Source organism: Cheilinus undulatus, linkage group 2, assembly GCF_018320785.1.
Source record: "Cheilinus undulatus linkage group 2, ASM1832078v1, whole genome shotgun sequence".
In the NCBI taxonomy this organism is placed as follows: Eukaryota; Metazoa; Chordata; class Actinopteri; order Labriformes; family Labridae; genus Cheilinus; species Cheilinus undulatus.
In genome coordinates this window covers 29339667-29362039 of record NC_054866.1, presented here as the reverse complement: position 1 = coordinate 29362039, position 22373 = coordinate 29339667, and the positions used below count along the sequence as shown (strand labels likewise).

Sequence of the window (22373 nt, the reverse complement as noted above, 5' to 3'; positions counted from 1 at the left end):
ACTGAGCCACGACTTCTTCTATCTGTTTGGCAATTCCTGGCCAGTATAATACATCACAGGCTCGCTCCTTACACTTCACCATGCTCATGTGTGACTCGTGGACTTTTCTGAGCATTTCACTTCTCAATGTGTGTGGTACTATCAACCTTGAGTTCTTGAATATGAGTCCATCTGCACATGACAACTCTTCTCTAAATGTCCAGAACTTTTCGATTTTGTCTGGAAGTTGTCTCTGTTTCTCTGGCCAACCACTCTGAATCGCATTTGCGACTAGTCTTAACTCAGCATCCTTCTTCATTGCCTCTTTGAACTCCTGCAACTTTTCCTCTGATACTGGGAGTTGGTGAGTGACAAAGCTGACTTCCAGTTCTTCATCAAGGAGTTTCTCGTGGTGCTCTTTCAGAAATCCTCTGCTTAGCAAATCAGCTATATACATCTCCTTGCCTGGCTTGTACTGGACCTCTAGACTGTACTTTTGTAATCTCATGAGCATTCTTTGTAGCCTGGCTGGGGCGCTGAGGAGTGAATTTTTAAATATCACTTCAAGCTGATCACTTTCTACGTGGACATGTCTTCATTACAAATATTGATGGAACAAACACTATTGCAAGCAATTCTTTTTCAATTTGGGCATAACATTTTTGACAATTGGTTAATGCCCTGGAGCCATATGCTACTGGCTGTCCATGTTGAAGTAGCACTGCTCCTAGACCCTCACAGCTTGCATCAACAGATAAGGTAACTGGTTTGCTTACATCATAGTACTTAAGTACTGGTGCTTGGCTGACAAGAGCTTTTAGTTTGTCAAAACTCTGTTATTGTTCTGAACCCCACTGCCATTCCACATTTCCTTCCAAATTCCTCAGAGGAACACTCAGGTCTGAGAGGTTGGGGAAGAATTTAGAGAGGTATTGTAGCACCCCGTGAACCTCTGGAGGGCGACTTTGTCCTCTGGTACTGGCATGTCTTGTATAGCCCTTATTTTTTCAGGATCAGGCTTGAGTCCTTTCTTACTGAGCACATGTCCAAAATAACTGATTTCTGTCATCCTTATCTTGCACTTACTTTTGTTCAGTTTCAGATTAATGCTTCTGAGACGGCCCAACAGTTGTCTCAAATGACAGTCATGCTGCTCTATGCTTTCACTGAACTAGGATGTCATCACATTGACTACACCCTCTAGCCCTTCTAGGTGTCTGGCGATACACCTCTGGAATACTTCAGGTGCAGATATTATACCAAATGGAAGTCTGTTGAAGACTAGAATTTGGCATTTGGCATTTGAGCTACCACTTTTTCTATTGGGCGCAGTGGATAATGTTGTCTTTTGATGGTTGTATTCAGGTCCTGTGGGTCGATGCAGATCCTAACTTTGTTTGGTTTTGTTACAGTCACCATGCTATTTACCCAGTCTGTAGGCTCTGCCTGTTTGCTTACCACATCTAAGCTCTCCATTCTTTTCAGCTCTGTTTCAATCTTGTTCTTTAGTGCGACAGGCACTTTCCCAGACGAGATATCTGTCAATCAAATGAGATGCACATGAAGTGAGGTTTATCCTAAATATAATCCAGATGATCGTGGTACAAAAAATACAGCGAGAGCACATTAAGACACTAGCTAATGAGACACATTTGGTTTTTTTTAACCAGGCTGTAAACCAGTTTATTTCTAGTGTAACAACCTGCTGTTTAACAGGTGTCCAGATGGGTGTTCCTGCAGCCAGCCTCAAGTGGACACTCGCGGTATTGCAATTTTTTGCACTTTCGCATTGGCTATATTTTTTGGGACCTGAGGTTGTCGCTTGGTAGGAACGTGCTCTTTTCATGTGGGACTTTTCTGGGATTCTGCTGGCGACAAGAAACAGCTCAAATCTTTGGATCCAGACCCTCCAATTTACTGCTAGATTTCCTTCTTGACTTAGTGAAGTAGGAGGTTTTATGTGCTCCATTTTCATTTCATCATTTAGTTTCCTTCTGACATCATGTAAGATGTATCACACCTCAACTTTTAATTTGCAGTCTCCATCTAAACACAGCAACAACACAGCAGTACCACAGTGCTGTCTAGTGGACACACTAAGTACTGCACATTGCAATGCACTACATTTATAAGTGTTTTTGACATCCTAACTTTGTTATAAACTATTGTAATTTCTTTCAACTTTGTAAAAGTGTTTCAGACATTATAATTTTATATTGCACTTCCAGGCCACCATCGATATCATCTGAAATTTACAAATGCTTTTAATACACTTTTTCACAACAGATATTTAAGACTTTCTATATCATGCTGAGGTCAAATTATCTAGTATGAGTGTAGTTAATTTAGTAGTATTGATGTAAAGATGCAGCAGGTTTAAAAAAAAAAATCGGTATATTTTATTTTGACAATGGAACCTTTATTTTGAAGGAGTCGAAACGGAAGTCATCCTATTGTCGATGCGGTCAACAGGGATAGCCAGTGTGATAGCTTGATGATAAATTCGTGCAGTTTGGGGTAAACGGTCGAGCCAGTGAGAAGCTAAACAGAAATGATGTATTCTGATACGATTAGAGTGGAGTTTTCTGTATATTTATTTGTAAAATGACGGCGAATCGATCTCAGACTATCTAAACCGCTCACATATCAGACAACACTGTGGAAATATCAGTGATTTCTCTCACCGATTCTGGCAGATTTGCCTCCACGCTAGTACAACTGGCTGAGATTGACCACCATGAGAACCAAATTCAGCACAAGGTTAATGGGTTCAGCGTTACTCAAGCCTGTATTAATATGGCTAATGCATGGTAATATCGACCATGCTAACGGCTCTGTCATGTGGAATAACAGATGTCTAAGGTGAGTTGCGGCAATTTATTTTAACAGTCTCATTTGAATGATTAATCATCCTGCCAGCGGTTTTTTAAAGCTTTTGTGAGTTTTTTTTTTTAAGTAGTTCATGAAGCACACTGAAATAAAACCTTATTAGTCTATGTGACTTACAGAAACAAGCATCACCTTAGAAGAAAACTGACAATTTATAAAATGTTACTTTATTTGTCTGTCAGTGCTGGTGCAGTGACAGAAGAGGCCATTTACATTACCCTGTTGAAACATTTTGAGTTGCCTGTCATTCCTCAAAAAGGATAGCAGGATAATTTTTTTCCTTCTTAAAACTAGGTAACATACAGAACTTTTGCAAAGAGATAAATAATCTTGCTTTGTCCATAGGGTGTGCTGGAATTAACTGCATCTGAAATCCTCACTGGAGCTTTAATAAAAACATTGCATGGAAATATTATTTTATTAGTTTAAATTCCAAGTAAACCATTATTGCCCGGATAAGTCCTTGAATTGTTAGTTGCTGTTTTTTTTTTTAAATCAAAGTAGATTTAAAGTAGCATAAAATTTAACTCAACATGGAAAATATTTATGAAGTTGTCTTGCATATGTGTGATTTTGTACTACTTTTAAAATTTTTGTACTTCTGCCTTTCACAGGTTGCTCTCAATTCCCATTTCTCTACTGTAGCCCCAAAGAGGCCCAAAACTTTATTCCTTGGAACCTAAAATTTACCCCCAGGAGAAGCTGGTTAATATTGGTCACCATGCGTATCAGTCTCTGCCAGGGCCTGTTAACCGGCGCCATAATCCTCAATCTCCTCATTCTCTACTATGTGTCCCGAGCCCAACAGCAAATGATGGAAAAGAGGAAAGAACTTGGCAGGGGTTCCAGAAGAGCTGCCCTACCGGCCTCAGGTCTTGGGGGAGGCCTCGGAGCTCTTGTAGGAGCAGGAGGTGACGCTGGAGGGGTCGGAGTGGAGGGACACAGTCGTAGTCCACGAGTGACGGTTCTTCTCCGGGAGTTTGAAAACTTTGAGAACTATGTTGGGGATGTGGCTAACTCCTTCCTCCGCCAAAGACCTGAGCTTCCATTTCTGGCTGTTGCTGATAGTGCTCCCTACCCTCCCCTGGTGCTTCCAGAGGGGGCACGACTCCTAGTGCTCTCCCCCAGCCCAGAACAGCCCCCACAGGCCCACAGACCAGAGTTCCATGTTCAGACTGAGTTTGTGCTGCTGGTGCCAGATGGGGTGGAGTTGGAACAACCTAGGTCTATAGAGAGGCTGATTAGGGAACTGGAAGGTGAGGGTGGGGGGCCTGTGAGGGTGGTTGCTGCACCCGTGCTGACTCGATCTGCTGTGCAGTGCCTCCACCTGCGGGTGAACCTCAGAGAGTGGACAGCCACCTACTCTCCCGCTGCATCAGGGAGCAGTGGAAGTGTGTGCACAGCTTTACAAGGAGATGCTGTCATCCTCATTCGCACTGAGGATCTTTTTAATCTATCTGTGCCTCTGGGGCGGCCCCTCTTTTCCTCGCTTTTTGTCCAAACCGCCCTCAGAGGCTGGAAAGTGAAGCTGCTAGAGACCCCATGTTTCTCTGCGAACCACCGTCCACTCTTTAGCTCCGCCCACAACCAGTGGAAGGCTGATACACGATTGAAGGAGGCCACAGGAAAGCTTATGAGGAGCTTTGGTTTGAAGCGTCTCCTGATGCCTGATGGGAAGGAACAGTGGTACGGCTGCAGTAAAGAGACAACGCGTTGCTTTGGCACTGTGCAAGATGACACCCCAGATTATCTCTATCTAGATCGCTGGACGCCACCTTGCTGTCTGAGAGGTCTGAGGGAAACCGCCAAGTATGTCATCAACATCCTGGAGACCTCAGGTGTGCGCTACTGGCTGGAGGGCGGGACTCTGTTGGGTGCTGTCCGCCATCAGGACATCATCCCCTGGGATTACGACGTTGATTTGGGCATCTACCTGGAGGATATACCCAACTGTGATCACTTGAAAAACCTGGACTCAGGCTCCCTTGTGGATGCTAACGGCTATGTGTGGGAGCGAGCTGTGGAAGGAGATTTCTACAGAGTCCAGTACAGTGAGGCCAACCATCTGCATGTTGACTTATGGCCGTTCTACGCCCGTAATGGCGTCATGACCAAAGACACATGGATCGAGCACAAACAAGACGTGGAGTTCCCAGAGCACTTCCTGCAGCCACTGGTACCCATGACATTTGCTGGCATTACGGCCTTTGCTCCAAACAACCACAGAGCATTCCTAGAGCTCAAATTTGGAGAGGGGGTCATTGAGAATCCTCAGTATCCAAATCCTACGAAAAAAAGGCTAGATAAAAGCAAATTATGAGGCATGATGATATTTGGAAAACTTTTATATTTCATACTGACTTTGTTACCAAACAACAGGATTATTTTTCTTTTTGAGAAACCGCCCAAAGTGCTAATGTTGAAAGTAAATTTAAAGTCTGCACTGTGCACATAAAGCGCACCATTGAACTGCAAGGCTAAGACTGCACCACCATCATACATATTTTAAAGAGTCAAAAACTGCTTTCAGAACACACTGTTCTCAATCCTTATGTGTTGCACAGAAGAGTTTGAAGAGACTGCTGTAAATGAGATAACTTTGAATTCCTGTTACAAGCTACAGTGTGCATAACTTTGAGCAGGATTTTAGCTTTTGTGCAGATACTTAAAACCAAGCAGTTTCACGCAAACACACGTCCTCTTTATCCTTAAGTGTTTCATTAATTTGTACTCATTCTTGCAGTTTTGCACAATTTATGCCAGGATTCATCTTTTGTATTCTGATTTGGCAGCTGTAATGTTGTGAGTACGTTTCCATGTGGGGGAAATGAGAAGCACTTTGTTGTTAATTTTGTTGTCCGTTCAAGGGTGAAATGATGCCACAACGGACATTGGTTTTCAGTTACAAAACATTCAACTTTGACTGAATGTGTACTTTATTATTAACCCTCTGTGCAATTATATGTGTAACTACTTAGCATCAGGATGTATTTATTAAAAAAGAATTAAATTCAGCACCAGCTTCTCGGGGTTCGACATGTTTCCTGTAATGATCTTGCTTGTGCTTGATGTATCAAAGTGTTACTTCATTTCATGAACAGCATAAATAAAGATGTCATGTTATACTTACAGTTTTTAAGGGCTGTTGTAGCAGTAAATGGACATGTTGTAATTTTCTGTGAACACCAGGTGGCACAATACACCCTGTTAGGCTTTGGCCTGTGTAACTTACCCTGAACACTTTCAAATGCATCATGGGAGTTCTTCAGCCATATGGCAGGAAAATGAGGGAGGGGGGGATTTTATGACAGGACACTCAGGAATGTAGTGTCACAGGAATGCAGCTCACTTAATGGGCAGAACCTTTCAGTGATGGGGAAACAACTTTCTCATTTAACCCAAGCAGAAGTTCCTCATCTACCTCTCACCTGTCCATGCAGCAAGCATCACAGTCTTTGTGGTGCATTTGCATAGCAATGTATATCCAGCATTGTTCATGTAAGGCCTGGTAACTCGATAAGCATCAGGATTTCATTTAAGCAGTCGTGGTTATTTTTGGATGCAAGGACATGAGGGGTCTCAGAGCATTTAAAACATCTCCCATCTTACATGCTACCTAATCCAAAGATGGCACATTGTGACATAATGTAGCTATGCATGCAGTCATGAATGTTTTAAACTGCAGGACTGCAACTAGATTTAAATGCAGAATAATTTCAAAGGACAACAAATAGGCTCAGATATATAATAAAAAGGGGTTTATTGTTTAGAAACTAAAGACAGTATATTCAGTGTGACCAAGTATTTTAAACATAGCCCCACTTTAATAACCCACCACATGCATACAACATCCACACACATACAGTATGGTCGCACCAGACATCCATGTAGTAAAGATTGCAGGGGAATGTTAACATCTTTACAGTCTTGTAGCAAAAAGGAATCAAGACAAATCAGAAGCTTCATAGCTGTTTGTAGGGTACTGTTCACCTTTTTTTTGCATGATCATATGCCATAAAAATGTAGTGACTGAACATTGGGCCTGCAATAATAACATAGGAAATACCGCAGATCTAGTACAAACTACAGCCCACATAAACTATAGACTGAAACCAATTACAAAGATAGTGCCTATTATGACGTAAACTCCATTCATGTGGTAGACCTTTAAAGTAATAACATGATATGGATGGATGGTATGAACGGATGGTATAAACATTTCATAGTGCATTTTACTGTCAACATTAAAAGAATATGATGTTTTTGAAAAGATTTTAGGGTACGATCAATACAACTCATCTCATCATTGATACAGAACAGTCTCCAAAGCTTCCTAAACTGCAGAAGAAAAACAAAAAACCCCAAATGGAAGCACCTCACGCTAACAAAGCCAACACTTAAAAAGATGACAAAAGACCCAAGTAATAAAAAAAACCTTTCACAAACCAGTTATTAAATGAAGACAGACAAAAATGGAGTTGCTTGCATGTGAAAACACTGACTTAAAAATCTTTGGATTGTGATTATGGAAATAAATAATATTTACTACAAGTAATAATCTGATATGTCTACTACGATACAAGGCCTAAACCCAGAACTAGTACTTTGATTTTGGCCTTCACAGTCAGAACATGAACACGGCCAAATGAGACCCACACAACACATCCTTATGACAGAAAACCACTGATACTATTCTGAAGGACTTCTGTTACTCACACCACACTTTACACCACAGTTAACTAGCCACAGACTGTGCCTTTAAACCAATTTGTGCTTTTCTGTGATTTTGGAACCTACATAAAGCAAAGACATTAGTGAAACATTGGCTAAAATAAAAAAAGGAGAGACAGAGAGAAGCATATCTTCCTGGAAATGTTATTCAATTCTATCAGGAGTTCGTGGTGTCATTCCTGTGTGCTGAGTCGATGTGATATTTGTGGTCTCAGAATATTAAGAAGCAGTTAAAGGACGAGTCTTCAAACCAAAGTGAAACCTGAGGTTAAGATGCCTGCCATTGCACTGACATCCATGAGAAGAGGCACAAATGCTCAGAGGAGGTTGCTCCGTGTCCATATATACATACTGAATCCTTGAGAAAAAGTTTATCCTCTCAGCCTTGGGACGTTACTGCGATTATAGAGTGTGCTTTCGGAGTAGAAATACAATCTTTATAACGGGTTTTAACCACTATATTTCTACGTTTCATGATAAGGTTTTGTAGATAAGAGAAACATTGGCATGGACTACCAGTAGACACATCCACAGCCTGATAAAAGCTTTAAACCCTTCAAAAACAACCAACAGGACACTTTTTGTGCTTTTTATCATATGATGCATTTCCACCAATACCAGGAGAGGTCTAAGCCTCTTTTCACAGGACTAAACATCTGTGTTTCCACCAAATATGATTTAGAAAATAAGCTGGCAAGTCAAAAAAAGGTCTAAATGGTTCATAAAGCTCCCTGCAATTGTCAAAATAATACCCCCAAGGCAGGGATCTTTAAGAGGTTATAATCAAGTCTGGTGCTTTATCTAAACCCTGGTCTAGATGGTGGAAACACAGAGTACTAGCTAAAGTTCAGAGTACCTTGGGAAAGTTTTTGTCCTAAAATGCAGCTTTACATACATTATCACAGCCATTTTCATGCACACAGAACAGAACTATTGTCCGATAATATACAAGACCTATAGTTTACAAACATTACATTACATCTGCATGAAAGTGCCAATAATTATGTACGACAAAACATAATCTCAAATTATCGAACAAAGAAAAAAGTAACGGAAACTTTTGAAGTTAACGGATTCCAGAGGAAGAATATAAAACTTCTGCAGCTCTACAGTGGTCCTTATCAACTCTCAAAGTCAGAAAATTTGGTTAAAAACTGGTTAAAATTATTGCCTTAATTAAGAATAGATTAGAATAGATTTGTGTGTACAGGTAACAGAGTTCCAACAGATAAAGATGTAATACAGATTAAAATGGCCTTGTGTAACATTTTAACGCAACATTTCTTCTATTTGTAACACAATATCCAGCATTATGCCAGCCTAGCCCAGCTACTTGACATCTAAGAGTACATCCTCACACACAGGACATAATAAACTGAGGTTTGACATGATACATTTCTGACTATAAAAATTGATAAGGACCAAATGTATCTCTGACCTATTTCAAAAAGCAGCCCGCCAGTGTTATAGTTCCTCAAAAATGAAGAACAAGTTACTGCATACAATATATATTTTGAATATTCCCCTACAGCTGTTTGCTTTCCACACAGAAAAATTTTGAAGACAGAGAGCATTTGTTTGCACTGTTTTTGTAGTGTCCATACTCATCCTCTCTATATCTTTTTCTTCAGGGCAGGGGAAGAAGGGAGAATGGGGCGGGTACCTCAGGTTTTGGCTGGTAAGAGTGTCAGCAGAGAGGATTATTATGTTTTTCAGCAGCTGGATTACATGACAGACTCCGAGAGAACAGTCTTTGGACCATCTGCACTATCATGGCCGCCTCTCTTCTCGATGAGCGGTGAGTGTTCGGGGGCAGCGGCTGATGGGTCTCCCTCCAACCTGATATCACTCAGCTCTGTAGCCTCGTCCTGTTTGGATGTGCGGTCCACGAAGAACTGCAGGAGCCCGGCTCCAAAGGCATCACCCTCTACATTCAGAACTGTGCAGGTACGGTCACTGTAGGACAACAGAGTACAGTGGACAGAGACTTTAATATTAGAATATAATTTAAAAAAAACTGACACCAATAGTAGTCAAAGCAAAAGAAATGACAAAAGTGAATGGTTCACTTCAGGAGGGGAATCCAGTAGTAAAGACTAAATATAGTGACAAACATTTGGACTATATGAACACAAGGTTCACAACTGATATTCAAGAATGTTTTAAGAACTTTAAAGCAACAAGACCACTGGAGACTCGCAACTGCTTGCAAAAGGCTGCTCTGCAACGTTCAAAAGACCTGCCAGTTTACATCGCTGTGGCTGAAGGCATTGTTTCAATAGCAACAACTCTCACAGTCACTCAGCTTAAAGGGATTTATTTCTGAAGTTGATGCACAATATATCTGTCTTTACAACAGAAAAGCACTGATTTTTTTGAAGAAAAAGCATATATACACTTGTATTTCAACCCAAATATGCTGAGAGTGGAGAAAGTGAGAGAAAGCGCACAGCAAGAGGCAATCAAATGAGCGAGTGCTAATGTCCTGTTGCTTAAACAGAGTAGTGATAAGGACAGAGTTACTTTCCATTTATTTCACAGCAGAAACACAACAAAATCTCTGCACATACATGAAGGGCTATTCAGTATTTTGTTTGATTGATGCTAAATATGTGCCCCTTTCTGTCTGCACTCTGTCACAGCTATGTAGCTACCCATAGCTAACAATTTAATTCACCAGTCAGAATAAAAAAAGGTCTCCTTATGGTGTCATAAAGATGCATGCATTAACGTTAGCGTCTGATAAAGAGAAAGCAGAGAAGAGAGACAGTGATGTCTCCTGATCCCTAAAATTTGTATTTTACTTCCAAATCTGCAGACTGATGACAGCTTCGCAATCCTGCACAAATACTGACATGCACAGAATGCCCAACACATGCAAAAATACACATGCATGAACCAATTCTTTTGGTTTATTGGTAATAAATTAAAGAAAATACTTGAAGTCAGATAAGCCCTATATATTTTTTGTTGGAAAATAAAAAAAATCTATAATTAAATATACCAGTTTTGGGTGTCCATGGTCACCCACGATCCATCGATATAGTTTGATTTTAGCTAGTAATATTTAGAAATTCAAAATTCTGATATCATGATAATTCTGTCTCCAACCATAATGACTGATTAAAGGCACACTTTTATAGCAAAGTGCATTACAGAAAATTCTGGATGCATTATGAAAATGGATGTATGCATAAACCAAACAACTGGACAAATTCACAAAGTTGAGGGGTTGCTTATCCCTCTGCTTGTTTTAATTTGCTCATTTTTACTCAGTAACTGATGCTTTTTAAATGTGGCAAAGTGCAGCTCTTCCCAAAAATATACTCAAGTAAAAGTGCAATCTAAAAACTACTCAAAAAAGGAAGTATACAAAAAGATACTCAATTGCAGTAATGCCAGTGAATGTAATTAGCTACTTTCCACCCCCGTAGGAGACATGCAGTAGTAGTTTTTTACACAGTTGTTATTGTGATGCTCTATTTTCCCATATACGACAAAACTAAAATGTACTTACACCAGCCAGTCGACAGCCAGGATGAGAGAGATGTCATTGGTCGGCAGATTTACTGCCTCCAGGATAATCGCAAGGGTCAGCACACCTCCAGCAGGTATACCTGCAGCTCCTACACTCGAGGCTGTTGCTGTAACACTAACACAGAAACAAGGAAGATGTCACTGTTCATACTGAACACGAAAGATACTTTTACAGCATACTTAATCCAGTTCTCAGGGATTAAAGCAAAAAAAAACATCTTTTGACTGAAATTTTTTTTCGACACCAAATCATATTACCCAACCATCAACCTACCATGCCACAAGTGTAAGAGCCTTTTTTCTGCCTATCAGTTCCCTTCCCAGAGGTTTTCATGTAAAAAAGGATTATACTGTCTACATGCCCTTAGCCCAAGGGCATGTAGACAGCATACTGTTCTCTAATAAAGCATATGAGTTGTAAAAAGACTTTCACCCACACTATTAAGATTCTCAGGACCAATAGCATTTTAAAGAAGGCGATTTTGAACAGCTTTTCTGTTAGTTCGCTTTGATGTAATTTCAATGTTTTCAATCTATTCAACAAAACACTTTTTGCAAGACTTAACTCAGATATAATGTAGTCATGGAAATATTCAACCATCTCCACAACTTTTCAGTTATTTATTGTACTTTGAACAGCCATATCATTTTACAAGAAAAACAAAACTCACAGCAGCACCAACAATTAAGAACAATTAAGAGCAGTTGTGTAAATGGCTATCCTGCTTTTCATTTCTTCTGCTTTTTGGCAGTGAAACCAAATGCCACAGACACCCGTTTCTGGGGTCTTCCTGAATGAGCTGAAGGAGGGAGAGAGAGAGATCAAGAGACAGAGACAGAGAGAGACAGAGAGACAGAGAGAGAGAGAGAGAGAGGGTGATTCACACTCTTTCTTGCAGAGCTTCGCGCACTTCTGCCCTGTTTATAAAGCTGCAAACCCTCACCTGCTGAGTGAAAACTTGAGTTTAAACCCATGTATGAGCCCTACAGTCGTTCTTCTGCATGTCCACTCTATCTGAATCCCCCTGACGTCCCTGCATGCATCATGAACTGGGGCATCTCCGTGCGTAATTTAGCGCTGCATCAAGATCAAACATGCTGACCTCTCATGCCTCATGTCTCATACCTGTGTCCAGATTAGGATTAAATGTTCAGTTATAAAGTTTTGTTTTTTGTCGTTATGAGAGGAATTTTTACTGTTTGATGAGACCTGGAGTTAAATACGCCACAGGATTTATAAACCATGTCCCGTTTAAACTTAAGTGATCAAGACCATAATTTCACTTCTTGTTGACATAAAATTAAAACATATGTAAATAAAATTAGTTGATATTACTTTGGCATTATAGATTGTAATAATCAGGGATTAAATCAGACAAGAGATTGAACTGAGTCACTCACCAAAGCGAGATACGATGTCTGCGTCACAGTTACACAGGGAAAACATTTGTCATCCTGAGCACAGCTGTTTTAATCCCACTCAGGGGAAGTTGGTTTTACAAGGCAACAACCTCTGGATGCCTTTATAGACTTATTTAAACTCCTATCCATATCTCTGACCCTTCCTGTCATATCAGTGATCTGTGATGTCTGCGTCATTTAAAGAATGAGTTGAGGAACAGCAGTGGAGACTTTCAGACCAGCACCCTGGTAGCCTACTGCTGGCACTAAACTCAGACAGAACCTGAGCCCTGAAAACAAGCAGAAATTATTGATGCCTTTGCCCTCAACCATAACAACCGGAAGACTGTTCATTATGAAGAGATCAAACTAGCATGTTTTTTCAGCTGCAGTGTGTTAATTAAATGCATTTGTGGATTAAGGCACCTGTTTTGAATTGTTCTTATCTCTTAATGCTCATTCATACTATGGATATAATATGAATTGAGCCTTTTGTTGGCTTTAAAGCTGCAGCGTTGTTGACTGGCAGCAGAAACTAGTGGATTTTTGCGACTGAATCGTGTGCGTGTGTAAAAGGCACGGGCCACAGTAACACTACACTTTGATGTCAAGTGGGGGGCCAAAAAATATCTTCCTGTGGGCCGCAATTGTCCCGCGAGTTTGAGACCCATGGTGTACTATAACCCCAACCCTGTCTTCTTCAACAGTACATTAACTTCACAGAGACGTCAATAAGTAAAGTGTAGCCCCCCCACACTTTTCCAAATGACGGAAATCCATCGTGGCAATGGAGTGAGTTCTGTAGTTGTGGATGTTTAACAGTGGCTTACAGGATGGTAATGACTTGGATGAAGTTCAAAGAAACATTGTTCAGCTGAGCGATGAAGACAGCAGCCACACACTGGAAGAGAGCAGCTCCATCCATGTTGACCGTCGCTCCAATGGGCAGGATGAAGCGGCTGATGTGCTTGGATACGCCGTTATTTTCCTCCACACACTTCATCATCAGGGGCAGCGTGGCAGAGCTGAAAAACAGGAAATAAGAATTGCGTGAGCATACTGAGGCAGGAGATATGCACATTTTTGTTTGTAGAGAGGAGTGTGTGTTTTAGAACAGGGGAGCCTCCGTATTTGATATTTAACAGGTAAGCAGAACAAACAAGCGTGCATCTGGGAAAGGAAGAGTTTACCTGGAGCTTGTTCCGAAGGCCGTAGCCAGAGCTGTGAATATCCCCCACAGGAAGGTGTATGGGTTCTTCCTCGTGATGACGAAATAGATGGCCGGCAGCACTAAAAAGCCGTGGATAGCATGTCCAATGATGCAGCAGGCGATGTATTTCCCCAGACTGGCAAACAGAGTGCCGACATCGTCCATCTCCACGATCTTGCCAGCTACAAGGAACATGATACCAAGAGGGGCATACCTTCGGGAAGACAGGAAGGAGATGATTTGAAAATAGCATGAATTTAATAAAGAGTTTTATACTGACTTCATTCCAGCCCCCCCTCTAATCTAGGAAACGGGAGGCCTTTATTACCACATGATCCAGGAAACCAGCACCATGGTGGCTTCGTTGAAGGAGTTGAAAAACTTGATGAGGATCTCTCCTTCCTCTCCAAGCTTCCTTAACGCCACGCCAAACACAATAGCAAAAACTACAAGGCCCAGAATATTCATGCCATCCTGGTCTGTTCCAAAGGGCACCTTGAGGCACATGGGAAAAGAGTCAAGACACAGAAATACTGATAGAGGAGTATCTTATTTTTTATTTTAGTTGGCGTATTCTAGGCCGCTCACTATACTCACCTTCTCCACTGTGATATTAAAGTTTCCATTTGTGCCATTTTTGGTGATCAGCTTGTAGCTGGTTGCATACTGAGAAGGAAGAAAAATTCTATTTAGTACACGCTGCCAATTTTTGGCTTTGAAAAAAAGAGTAAAAAAGCTGTTAGGCAGTGTAGCATTAATCTGCACATCTGACAGTCATATACACTTACAGTACAAATATAATTGAACTTCTTTCTGATGGCACTGCTTGCTTTTGTTGAGCATACAGAAGCACCCGTTTTATTAATTTCACACCCTTCATTACAGGCTAAAACTCCACACAGGAGCTTTGAAATTGTGTATGTTTTGTAAAATTATGGCATAAAGCTGCAGTACTTACTGACTGAAAGGCGGCTGACACCAGATTTGAGGGGAAGATGTTTCTGTGGGGAGGGAAGAAAACACAATAACTGAAATTACTGTGCTCAGCATATAAAAGATGTTATTAAAAAAAGACGTGGATGAAACTGGAGGGAATGGAATAACATGTTAGGTAATATGTAATTTCACAAATCAACAACTGAGCTTTATTTAGATCATTTTCCTGATCTGCACACAGCAACACTGACAATTATATGATGATACCCGATATTGCTGGTATTTCCTAATTCATTTTAGCTGATACTGATATACAAATGTAGTCCAGGCCTAAAACTTGAGTCCTTAAAACACATTTTAGAGTTTAAGGAACGAGCCTGAACAAAGAACAAGACTTCAGCTGAGGAATGTCTGCTGGTCCTGCTTAAAACTCCACAAACTTATTCACAAATATGGCAGATATTTACAGCCAGTATAGCTCTGTTGTAGATAGCCAAAAATGGATTTAACATTAGGAAAACTCAAGCAATATTGATAGTGGTTTGGATATTATGACAACCATACTGTGCATGAAGTGCTGGAAGTTACCGTCTTTCCTCTGTGACTCAGTCAAAAAAAATATTTTTGCTCTCTGTTCCCAAAATTCATCTTGAAATGGGTAAAAGGAGTTCCAGTAATGCTGCTCCTGCTGCCTAGGATCTGCTACAAAAGACCTTATGTCTTGAGGAGCTGTCTCTTCAAACCTTTTAAAGGCAGATTCAAGACATTAGAGGAAGGTGTATCGGGTTGTATATGTTTTGACTGATGACTTTCTGCTCAGTCACTCAGGATTTGTTTTTTTTCTGTGACTGTAATTGCTGTTTTTATGTCCATGCCTTTGCTAATTGCGCTCCTGCCTGTCTTGGCCAGGGTACCCTTGATAATGAGACTCTTAGTCTCAGTGAGGTTTTGCTGGTAGAATACATTTAAATAAAATAAATAAATAAACCAACAGAAATGAAAGACACAAAACACTGGGTAATTTCTTGGTTTTCATTGCCCAAAACTGCAGAAAAACTCCTACCCACTGTCTACATTGCACTAATTAATTTGCAACATTTTGTTACTCGAAGGTTGCCAATGTTGCCACTTAAGACACGGTGCAAATGACTGCTTGCCATTCACGATGGATGGATGGCTGGGGAATTACATGTGGGAAAGAAGCTACTGGTGGATCTGAACCAAGGCTAACACCACTCACCCTGCAGAGGATGCTATAGAGAATTGGCCCTCAGTATTAGTTAATCCCATTCATATGCATCCATACCCATTTATACACCACGAACAAAGCAGTGGGAACAAATTGGGGTTGAGTGTCTTGCCGAAGGACACATCGAGATGTAACTGGAGATCGAACCAACAGCCTACCAACGGCAGGATGACTGGCTCTACCTACTGATACCTACAATAGTCTGGTTGCCCACTGGGCCATCGGTTCTGTGCTTTTCGATACTATCAATCACTAAAACTGACTTTATAATTATAAACAATAATGCTAACAACTGTGTTTTACTGACTTTAATTCACGTACCTCTTATTTTGTGTCACAAAGCAGAGGTAAAAAAATACAAAGCAGCTTTGGGTCACAGTCTTAGTTTAAAGCCTAACCTTTGAAATAACGTAGATATTGTTTTCTTTAGAAGTCATGTAGGTAGAATTAGCCAAGACATTAATCTCTTTTCATTCTAACCTTTTTAGCTGCTGTGTTGTTCTTTTCTGTTCTAACAGGTACACACATACACATGCTGGTACATAGGTCAGACTTCACATTAAAGCTCTCTAAGAACTCATGAACCCAACGTTAACCTCGATACCCCTTCACTCGGCTGACCGTAATGGATTTAGAGTAATAAGGCATTAACTTCACAAGCTCTTAGCAGCCATTCATTCACTTTCACTGGAACATATAACATCAGGATTAAACATCATGTGACTGTGTGACAGGGCAGCATGCTACTGAATCACAGGCCTGTAGTGCTGCAAAGAGACGAGACAGAGGCCTGTTAGGTCTCTGTGTCAACACTCGACTTTATTTGAATATTCAAATGTGTTTTTTGTTCAAAACCTTTGAAATCATAAGATTTTAGATGGGAATATGTCTTATTTTTAGCAACTTAGGCTTAATTTTTTAGACCTACAAAGAGACTTTAAAAATGAAAGTGAGTGAGCCTGCTCTGAACTATTATAACGATAATAAAGTTGAAATAAATTACATACTTTTACTCACTAATGCTGAGCTAAAACCTGAAGGATCCTCTTCCATCTCCTTGTTCTTTTCTGTGAGTACTACATTCCTGGCACAGGTACAAAACCAAACTCTAATGAGAGAAAATTACATCCTCATTCACTCTTGCAGGGATTCAGAGCAGCAGAAACCATGCTGGGAAAAGTCTGAACACCTGTAGCGCTACTACTTTTAGTTTTAGCGAAACAATACCTACACAACACTTTGTAAAGCACACCCTTCTAAAGCAATACTAAACAGTTTACATTCTTGAATGCAGATAAGATAAGTACTATATTCAATTCAGTCTCCGTTTGGGTTTTGTTTTAAATCACAAGTAAAGGGAGGCATATATTTGATATGAAGATTGAAGGTAAATTAAATTCTGGCTCTGAAATCATCGCAACCATCTCAAAACAAAAAAGAAGAACAGTGTGGTATGACAAAATACTCACGTTACAGTTAAGCATCATTAGTTGGGTGTGTTTTTTCTTTTGTTGAGCCTCTTTAAGTCACATTAATCTGATGTTTATCCAGCAAATGGGGTGTTAGGGAACACCTTGTGCCTCCTCGTCAACGTGGAGTGATTCATGTCAAATTTCCTGCCAAACACTTAATATAGTTTCTTAAAATATTTCCCTTTTCAGACTCTAATGGCTTTCTTGTTCATCTATTTCCTTGTCCTTGTTGTTTCTTAACTGCTCTGTTAATAAACGTTTTAATGATCTAAGGGTTGGTTGATTGACCAAGACTTTTGGAGATAAAGAAAAATTACATTATTGATGTACTGTATGATGGGAAAAAAATTTGAAAGTCTTTTGACTGTTTGGTGTACACAACTCAGTTATGCTGCCATTAGCTATCTGCTAAGATGCTGGACAAAAATATTAGACTAATATTTGAAAATTACTATGGTGTTACTATCTTCTCCATGGTGCAAGGCAAACACTGACAGTAGGCATTATACTCAAAAGTGACACTAGAACAGCCTATCAGTGAAGTTTGTGTTGATTTAGTAAGAAAACAAACAAAGTGTGAGATAAGATATGTCAACAAGGATATAGGAGTGCCTTCAGTCTAAAAGCGCACACGTGTATCCTTGGGCTGACATGTTAGTAGGAATTTAAGAGTATGCATCCATGAACAAAGGCTGAGCTATTAATACCCTTTGTTGAACAGCTCCTCAGTCAAAGTCTCATGCCGTCTTTGTTGTCAAAACTAAGCAGGACACCGACTGAGAGGACACGCTCTAATGAGAGCCACGGGTTGTGGCTCCTGTCCTATTAGGATAATGTGAAAATGTGTGTGAGTGGGGCTGTGTGTGCTGCACGAGAAAAATATTACTTTCCTGATTGTTTTTTTTTTTTATCCTCTTTCAACAGCAAATGGCTACAGAAGATGAGTGCAGGCAACAGTAATAATAGGCTGCACTCATGAGTGCCAGTTTACTGAAAAATATGAGCGCTGCACTGCTCCTCAAAGGAAGCCTGCTTTTATAATGGTGACTACTTTTAACCAAACCAGAACTTGAGCAATCTGTGAGATAATATGCAACATGCCAAACTGTGCCAGAGTGTTATTCTTTAATGAAAGCATTGTGCTGCCACATATAGACACTGTTGTGCAAGAGACAAATCAGGGTAACAATGTTAATCTGTGAGTGGTTAAGTTTTGCCCCGTTACTCTTGCATGTCTAATCTGGCTCTGGAGAGAATGAAATGTTTAAGGAGGTGTTTCCAGGGCTGGGTCACACTGCAGGGGATCTGGGAGGGGGAGGGAAAGTATGGGGAGGGAGGATGGATAATAGTGGCTTTTATAGTGCACAATTCTATAATTTATGGAAAGCAGCCGTGAAGACTGCACACTGTTCAAACCAGAAAAACTTACACAACAGAGTCAAATGTGCTTCAAGACAACATGAAAAAGAACTGAGTGTTGTTGGTATATGTGCACTAGTCTGATCCTTAAAGGGTACTTCACAGACACATGTACAGCGTGCTTTCACACCTAAAGGGACATGTTTACTTGTTTGTTTAATCTAAATACAGTCCTGTTTCTTGTTTTTGGTAGACAAACATCTAAGACCGCACTCTATGACATTGCATAACACAGTGAAGCCATGTTTTTACGAAGGGTCGAGCCTGATACAACTTTTATGTGCTCTAATCTTTTGAAAAAGCTGTTAGTTTAGATAAGCTACACCCATTTTGATGAAGGTCAAAGTAAGAGATGTCTAAACTAATGAAAAACATACCATTGTTAAACTTACATTGTAGGAAGTATTTCTCAAAGTAAGTTCCTATTGCATAGTTCTAACTTTTTTAGTGTCTGAGTCAAGTCCTGCTGAGTCATATGCGGGGTTCTTTGGTATGGACACGAGGTGGCTCATGTCTTATGAATGTCCCATGAATGTGATAAAAAATAGGCATCCTCTGGGCTACGATCATAACCAGATCAACTAGGGAAAAGGGCCTACAGGCTGCTTCCTGGCATAAATAGCATGTTAGACCACATTTCTCAGTAACACGTGTCCCTAGCATCGGCTGTATGGCTTTTCTGTTCACGGTGGTGGAAACAAAGGAGGGGTTCTTGACTGTAATGGTCAATTCAAATTTAAAGTTCTCTGGAAATTACATAAAGTACACTTACAAAGAAGCAAAAGAGAAAACTTTGGTAGTTTTGTTTTCACAATGTTTTTCTCTCTACGACAAGTAGTCAGCTCAGGAGTGACAGATGTCACTCTTAAGTTTAGCTAGCTAGACTTCACGTGCACCTGTGAAATAAACATGATCAATTAAGGCAATTTCTCATTGTTTGGGGTACACTGTTCGGCAGGGGAGTGTTTCATTGAGCTTTCCGTGACAACTGGCTCTCTGCCCGGCTGGGTTAACCCTCCGTGTGAACACAGCTGAGCTGATGCAACTGCTTCCTGTCATTACAGCACACGAAGCAAGGAGTAAATTAAGCGACAGGTTTCATTTGGCTACTGTCCCCTTTTAGCACTAGAAGGTATTTTACCTTTAAGAGTCATACAACAAGGTGTAATGACAATAGATGACGTGAAGAGAGCCTTGCTTCTTTAACTGAGAGCTATTACTGAGTACCAACTTTGACACCTATCATGAATGGTCAATTAGCTACCCTGACATGTCATTAAACTTTGTATGAGTCAAAAGGGACAGTAGGTGTTAATGTTGAAGGGGGTTACTCACCTGATTAAATCTAAAAAGGAGTCTATCACTTCTTTGGCTTCAGGAACGCTGTCATCCAAGCCAGGCACCTTTGGTTTGGTTATAGTAACGGAGCCAGGAGTCAGTATAAAAGCCATCACAACACCAATGGACGACGCGATTAACGTGGTGACCAAGAAAAAGAGCATGGCCCAGCCACCAAGTTTGCCCAGGGCTTTGGGGTCGATGCTGGCGGCCCCAGAAACTAAACTACACACCACAAGAGGGATTATGATCATTTTAAGCAGCCGGATGAGCAGCTCACCGGGGAACCCGATGTAGATGACCTGGGTCCTGGTCAGCGCCACGTTGCGCACACCAAGTCCAATAAAAACCCCGATGATGACCCCGGCTACAGTGAGGATTACGAGCAGGTTGGCCATCACTATTCTCTTTACTCTCTGGGGCATCGGCTCTGGATTCTTCTTCAGGGGGGCTGGTCCGTTGGCCACCGGCTCATCGAGGTGCGCCTCGCCGTTGGATGTCTTTCCGTCCTCCATGTCTATCTTTTCAGCCATTGTGTGCGTTGAAAGTTTATCTAAACTATCCTAAAAGCACAGATAGTTCCCCCAAACACGCCGCTACTGTAGTAGGAGTAACGTTTCAATATTACTTGTGCAAAATGCCTCCGTCGTCACCATCCACATACACTGCTCCGGTACTCCACAGCGTGCGCTGCTTATAGATCCAGGAAGGTTACCGTCCCCGCCCTGTGACGTCAGGGCCAGGCGTGCCGGAGTAGGAAATAATAGGAGGATGGATGTCAATCACTCATCAACGGTTTCACTAATGTAATCACAAAACAGACAGTTTCTTTAATGTACTCGTACAATGCGGATAATATCTTTAATTAACGTACTCTTGCATCCTTTTTTAGATGGGCCTTTTTTTTTCTATTTCCACAGGATTGCTCATAGATATTTAGTCCATTTCTCAAATACTGACAAATAAGCAGAATATATAAGAAAAGAAGAGAGTTTGAAACATGAAAAAAAGATTTGACAGGTGCAATGAAGCTCAATAAATAGCTTTTGTACATTATTTACTGGGGCACAGGTATCTTGTGTTTACTTTAAATGAAACATTAACTGCATGTTCAAAAATGTAAAGCTTGAAATTAGGTTTTAGAACATTTTTTTCCAGAACAAGAACAAGAACAAAATGATAAATCTACCTCTGGTTTATTGAATCCTGCATTCTGCACAATTAAAGATCAAAGACAAGAAAAATAATGACAAACTTAGCCACTTTCCTTCGATGATCATGTCTTTGTTTTCAGACTGACTGCGTTGTACATTTAAAAAGCAAACTTGCTTGGCCAATAGAATAAATGAGTGCTGTGACCCCCTGTTAAGTGCATGATCTTTTCCATAAAACCATACACACATTTGCTTAACCAACAACAGTGACTGCCAAATCTTCTCAAGTGTATTTACAAAGCAGTACAGATTGGCCTTGATGTTCACAGATCTGAAATAAATGACAAATATTGCACCATGCAGTCAGAAAGTTCACTGCTCAGTTGAGCAAACTTTTTAATAGATTAAAGCTGACTGAAAACAACAACACTTATCTCTTCACCCTCCCCTTGATTAAAGAGGCAGTGAAAGTGAATGCATCAGCTGAGGTGCAGAGGTAGGGGCTTTGCCTTTACATCTGTGTTACAGACTGCCACTGGGCTTTGATGAGACCCCCCTCCTGGGTGTGCTTATTTGCTCTTCTCTCAAGGGCCAATTCAACAAGGAATACCATGAATGTTGTGGTTATAACATCAAAGACTGGTGCACGAGGCACCACATGCACAGCACTAACATTAATCCAACATCTGTTTGAATTATAAAAGAAGGCCACTGAAGAGCAGAGGGTTTTTATACAATTGAAATGCCACTTTATCTAACCTAATCAAAATAGCAAGCATGAAAATACTCAAAATCCTTTAACATCCCTTGATTTTAGGGATGAATAGTTGCAAAAAAAAAATAAAATAAGGAACTGAGCTTTATTTCAAAGGGAGGCCTAACATGTTATAAAAAATGTTAGTTTCCTGGCTGGAACCCTGCAGGTTTGGCAAGGCGTGCACCAAACTGTAATGAGAGAGAGGCTCTCATTGTCTAAAGTACTGAAGCCCAGTGTCTGATAGCTTCAAATCTGTGTGTAGGGGTCCAAGAAAGCCTGGGGTTAGCTTACACTCAAACAA

General features: G+C 40.6%; 2 protein-coding genes across 2 annotated transcripts; one reads left to right on the top strand and one right to left on the bottom strand.

The window, feature by feature from the left end:
• The first annotated feature begins 2474 nt into the window (after positions 1-2474).
• On the top strand, positions 2475-5951 carry LOC121516512 (fukutin related protein). Its single transcript, XM_041797841.1, has 2 exons — positions 2475-2841; positions 3483-5951. The coding sequence occupies exon 2, from the start codon at positions 3590-3592 to the stop codon at positions 5186-5188; it is 1599 nt and encodes a 532-aa protein (XP_041653775.1). The 5' UTR covers positions 2475-2841; positions 3483-3589; the 3' UTR covers positions 5189-5951.
• A 660-nt stretch (positions 5952-6611) lies between these two features.
• slc1a5 (solute carrier family 1 member 5) lies at positions 6612-20875 on the bottom strand. The gene is made up of 8 exons (XM_041804219.1): positions 20159-20875; positions 14706-14748; positions 14345-14413; positions 14076-14242; positions 13728-13961; positions 13368-13562; positions 11117-11251; positions 6612-9555 (listed from the first exon to the last, which is right to left on the bottom strand). Exons 1-8 carry the CDS (start codon positions 20692-20694, stop codon positions 9324-9326), a joined length of 1611 nt encoding a protein of 536 aa, XP_041660153.1. The 5' UTR covers positions 20695-20875; the 3' UTR covers positions 6612-9323.
• Positions 20876-22373: the final 1498 nt, after the last annotated feature.

Excerpts from the sequence above, each read along its gene's own strand:
- slc1a5 (XM_041804219.1), bottom strand. The coding sequence starts at position 20,694 with ATGGCTGAAAAGATAGACATGGAGGACGGAAAGACATCCAACGGCGAG. Across the intron at positions 14,414-14,705 it reads TGTCAGCCGCCTTTCAGTCA|TATGCAACCAGCTACAAGCT; the intron begins GTAAGTACTGCA and ends CTTCCTTCTCAG. Across the intron at positions 14,243-14,344 it reads TTAATATCACAGTGGAGAAG|GTGCCCTTTGGAACAGACCA; the intron begins GTGAGTATAGTG and ends ATGTGCCTCAAG.
- LOC121516512 (XM_041797841.1), top strand. The coding sequence starts at position 3,590 with ATGCGTATCAGTCTCTGCCAGGGCCTGTTAACCGGCGCCATAATCCTC.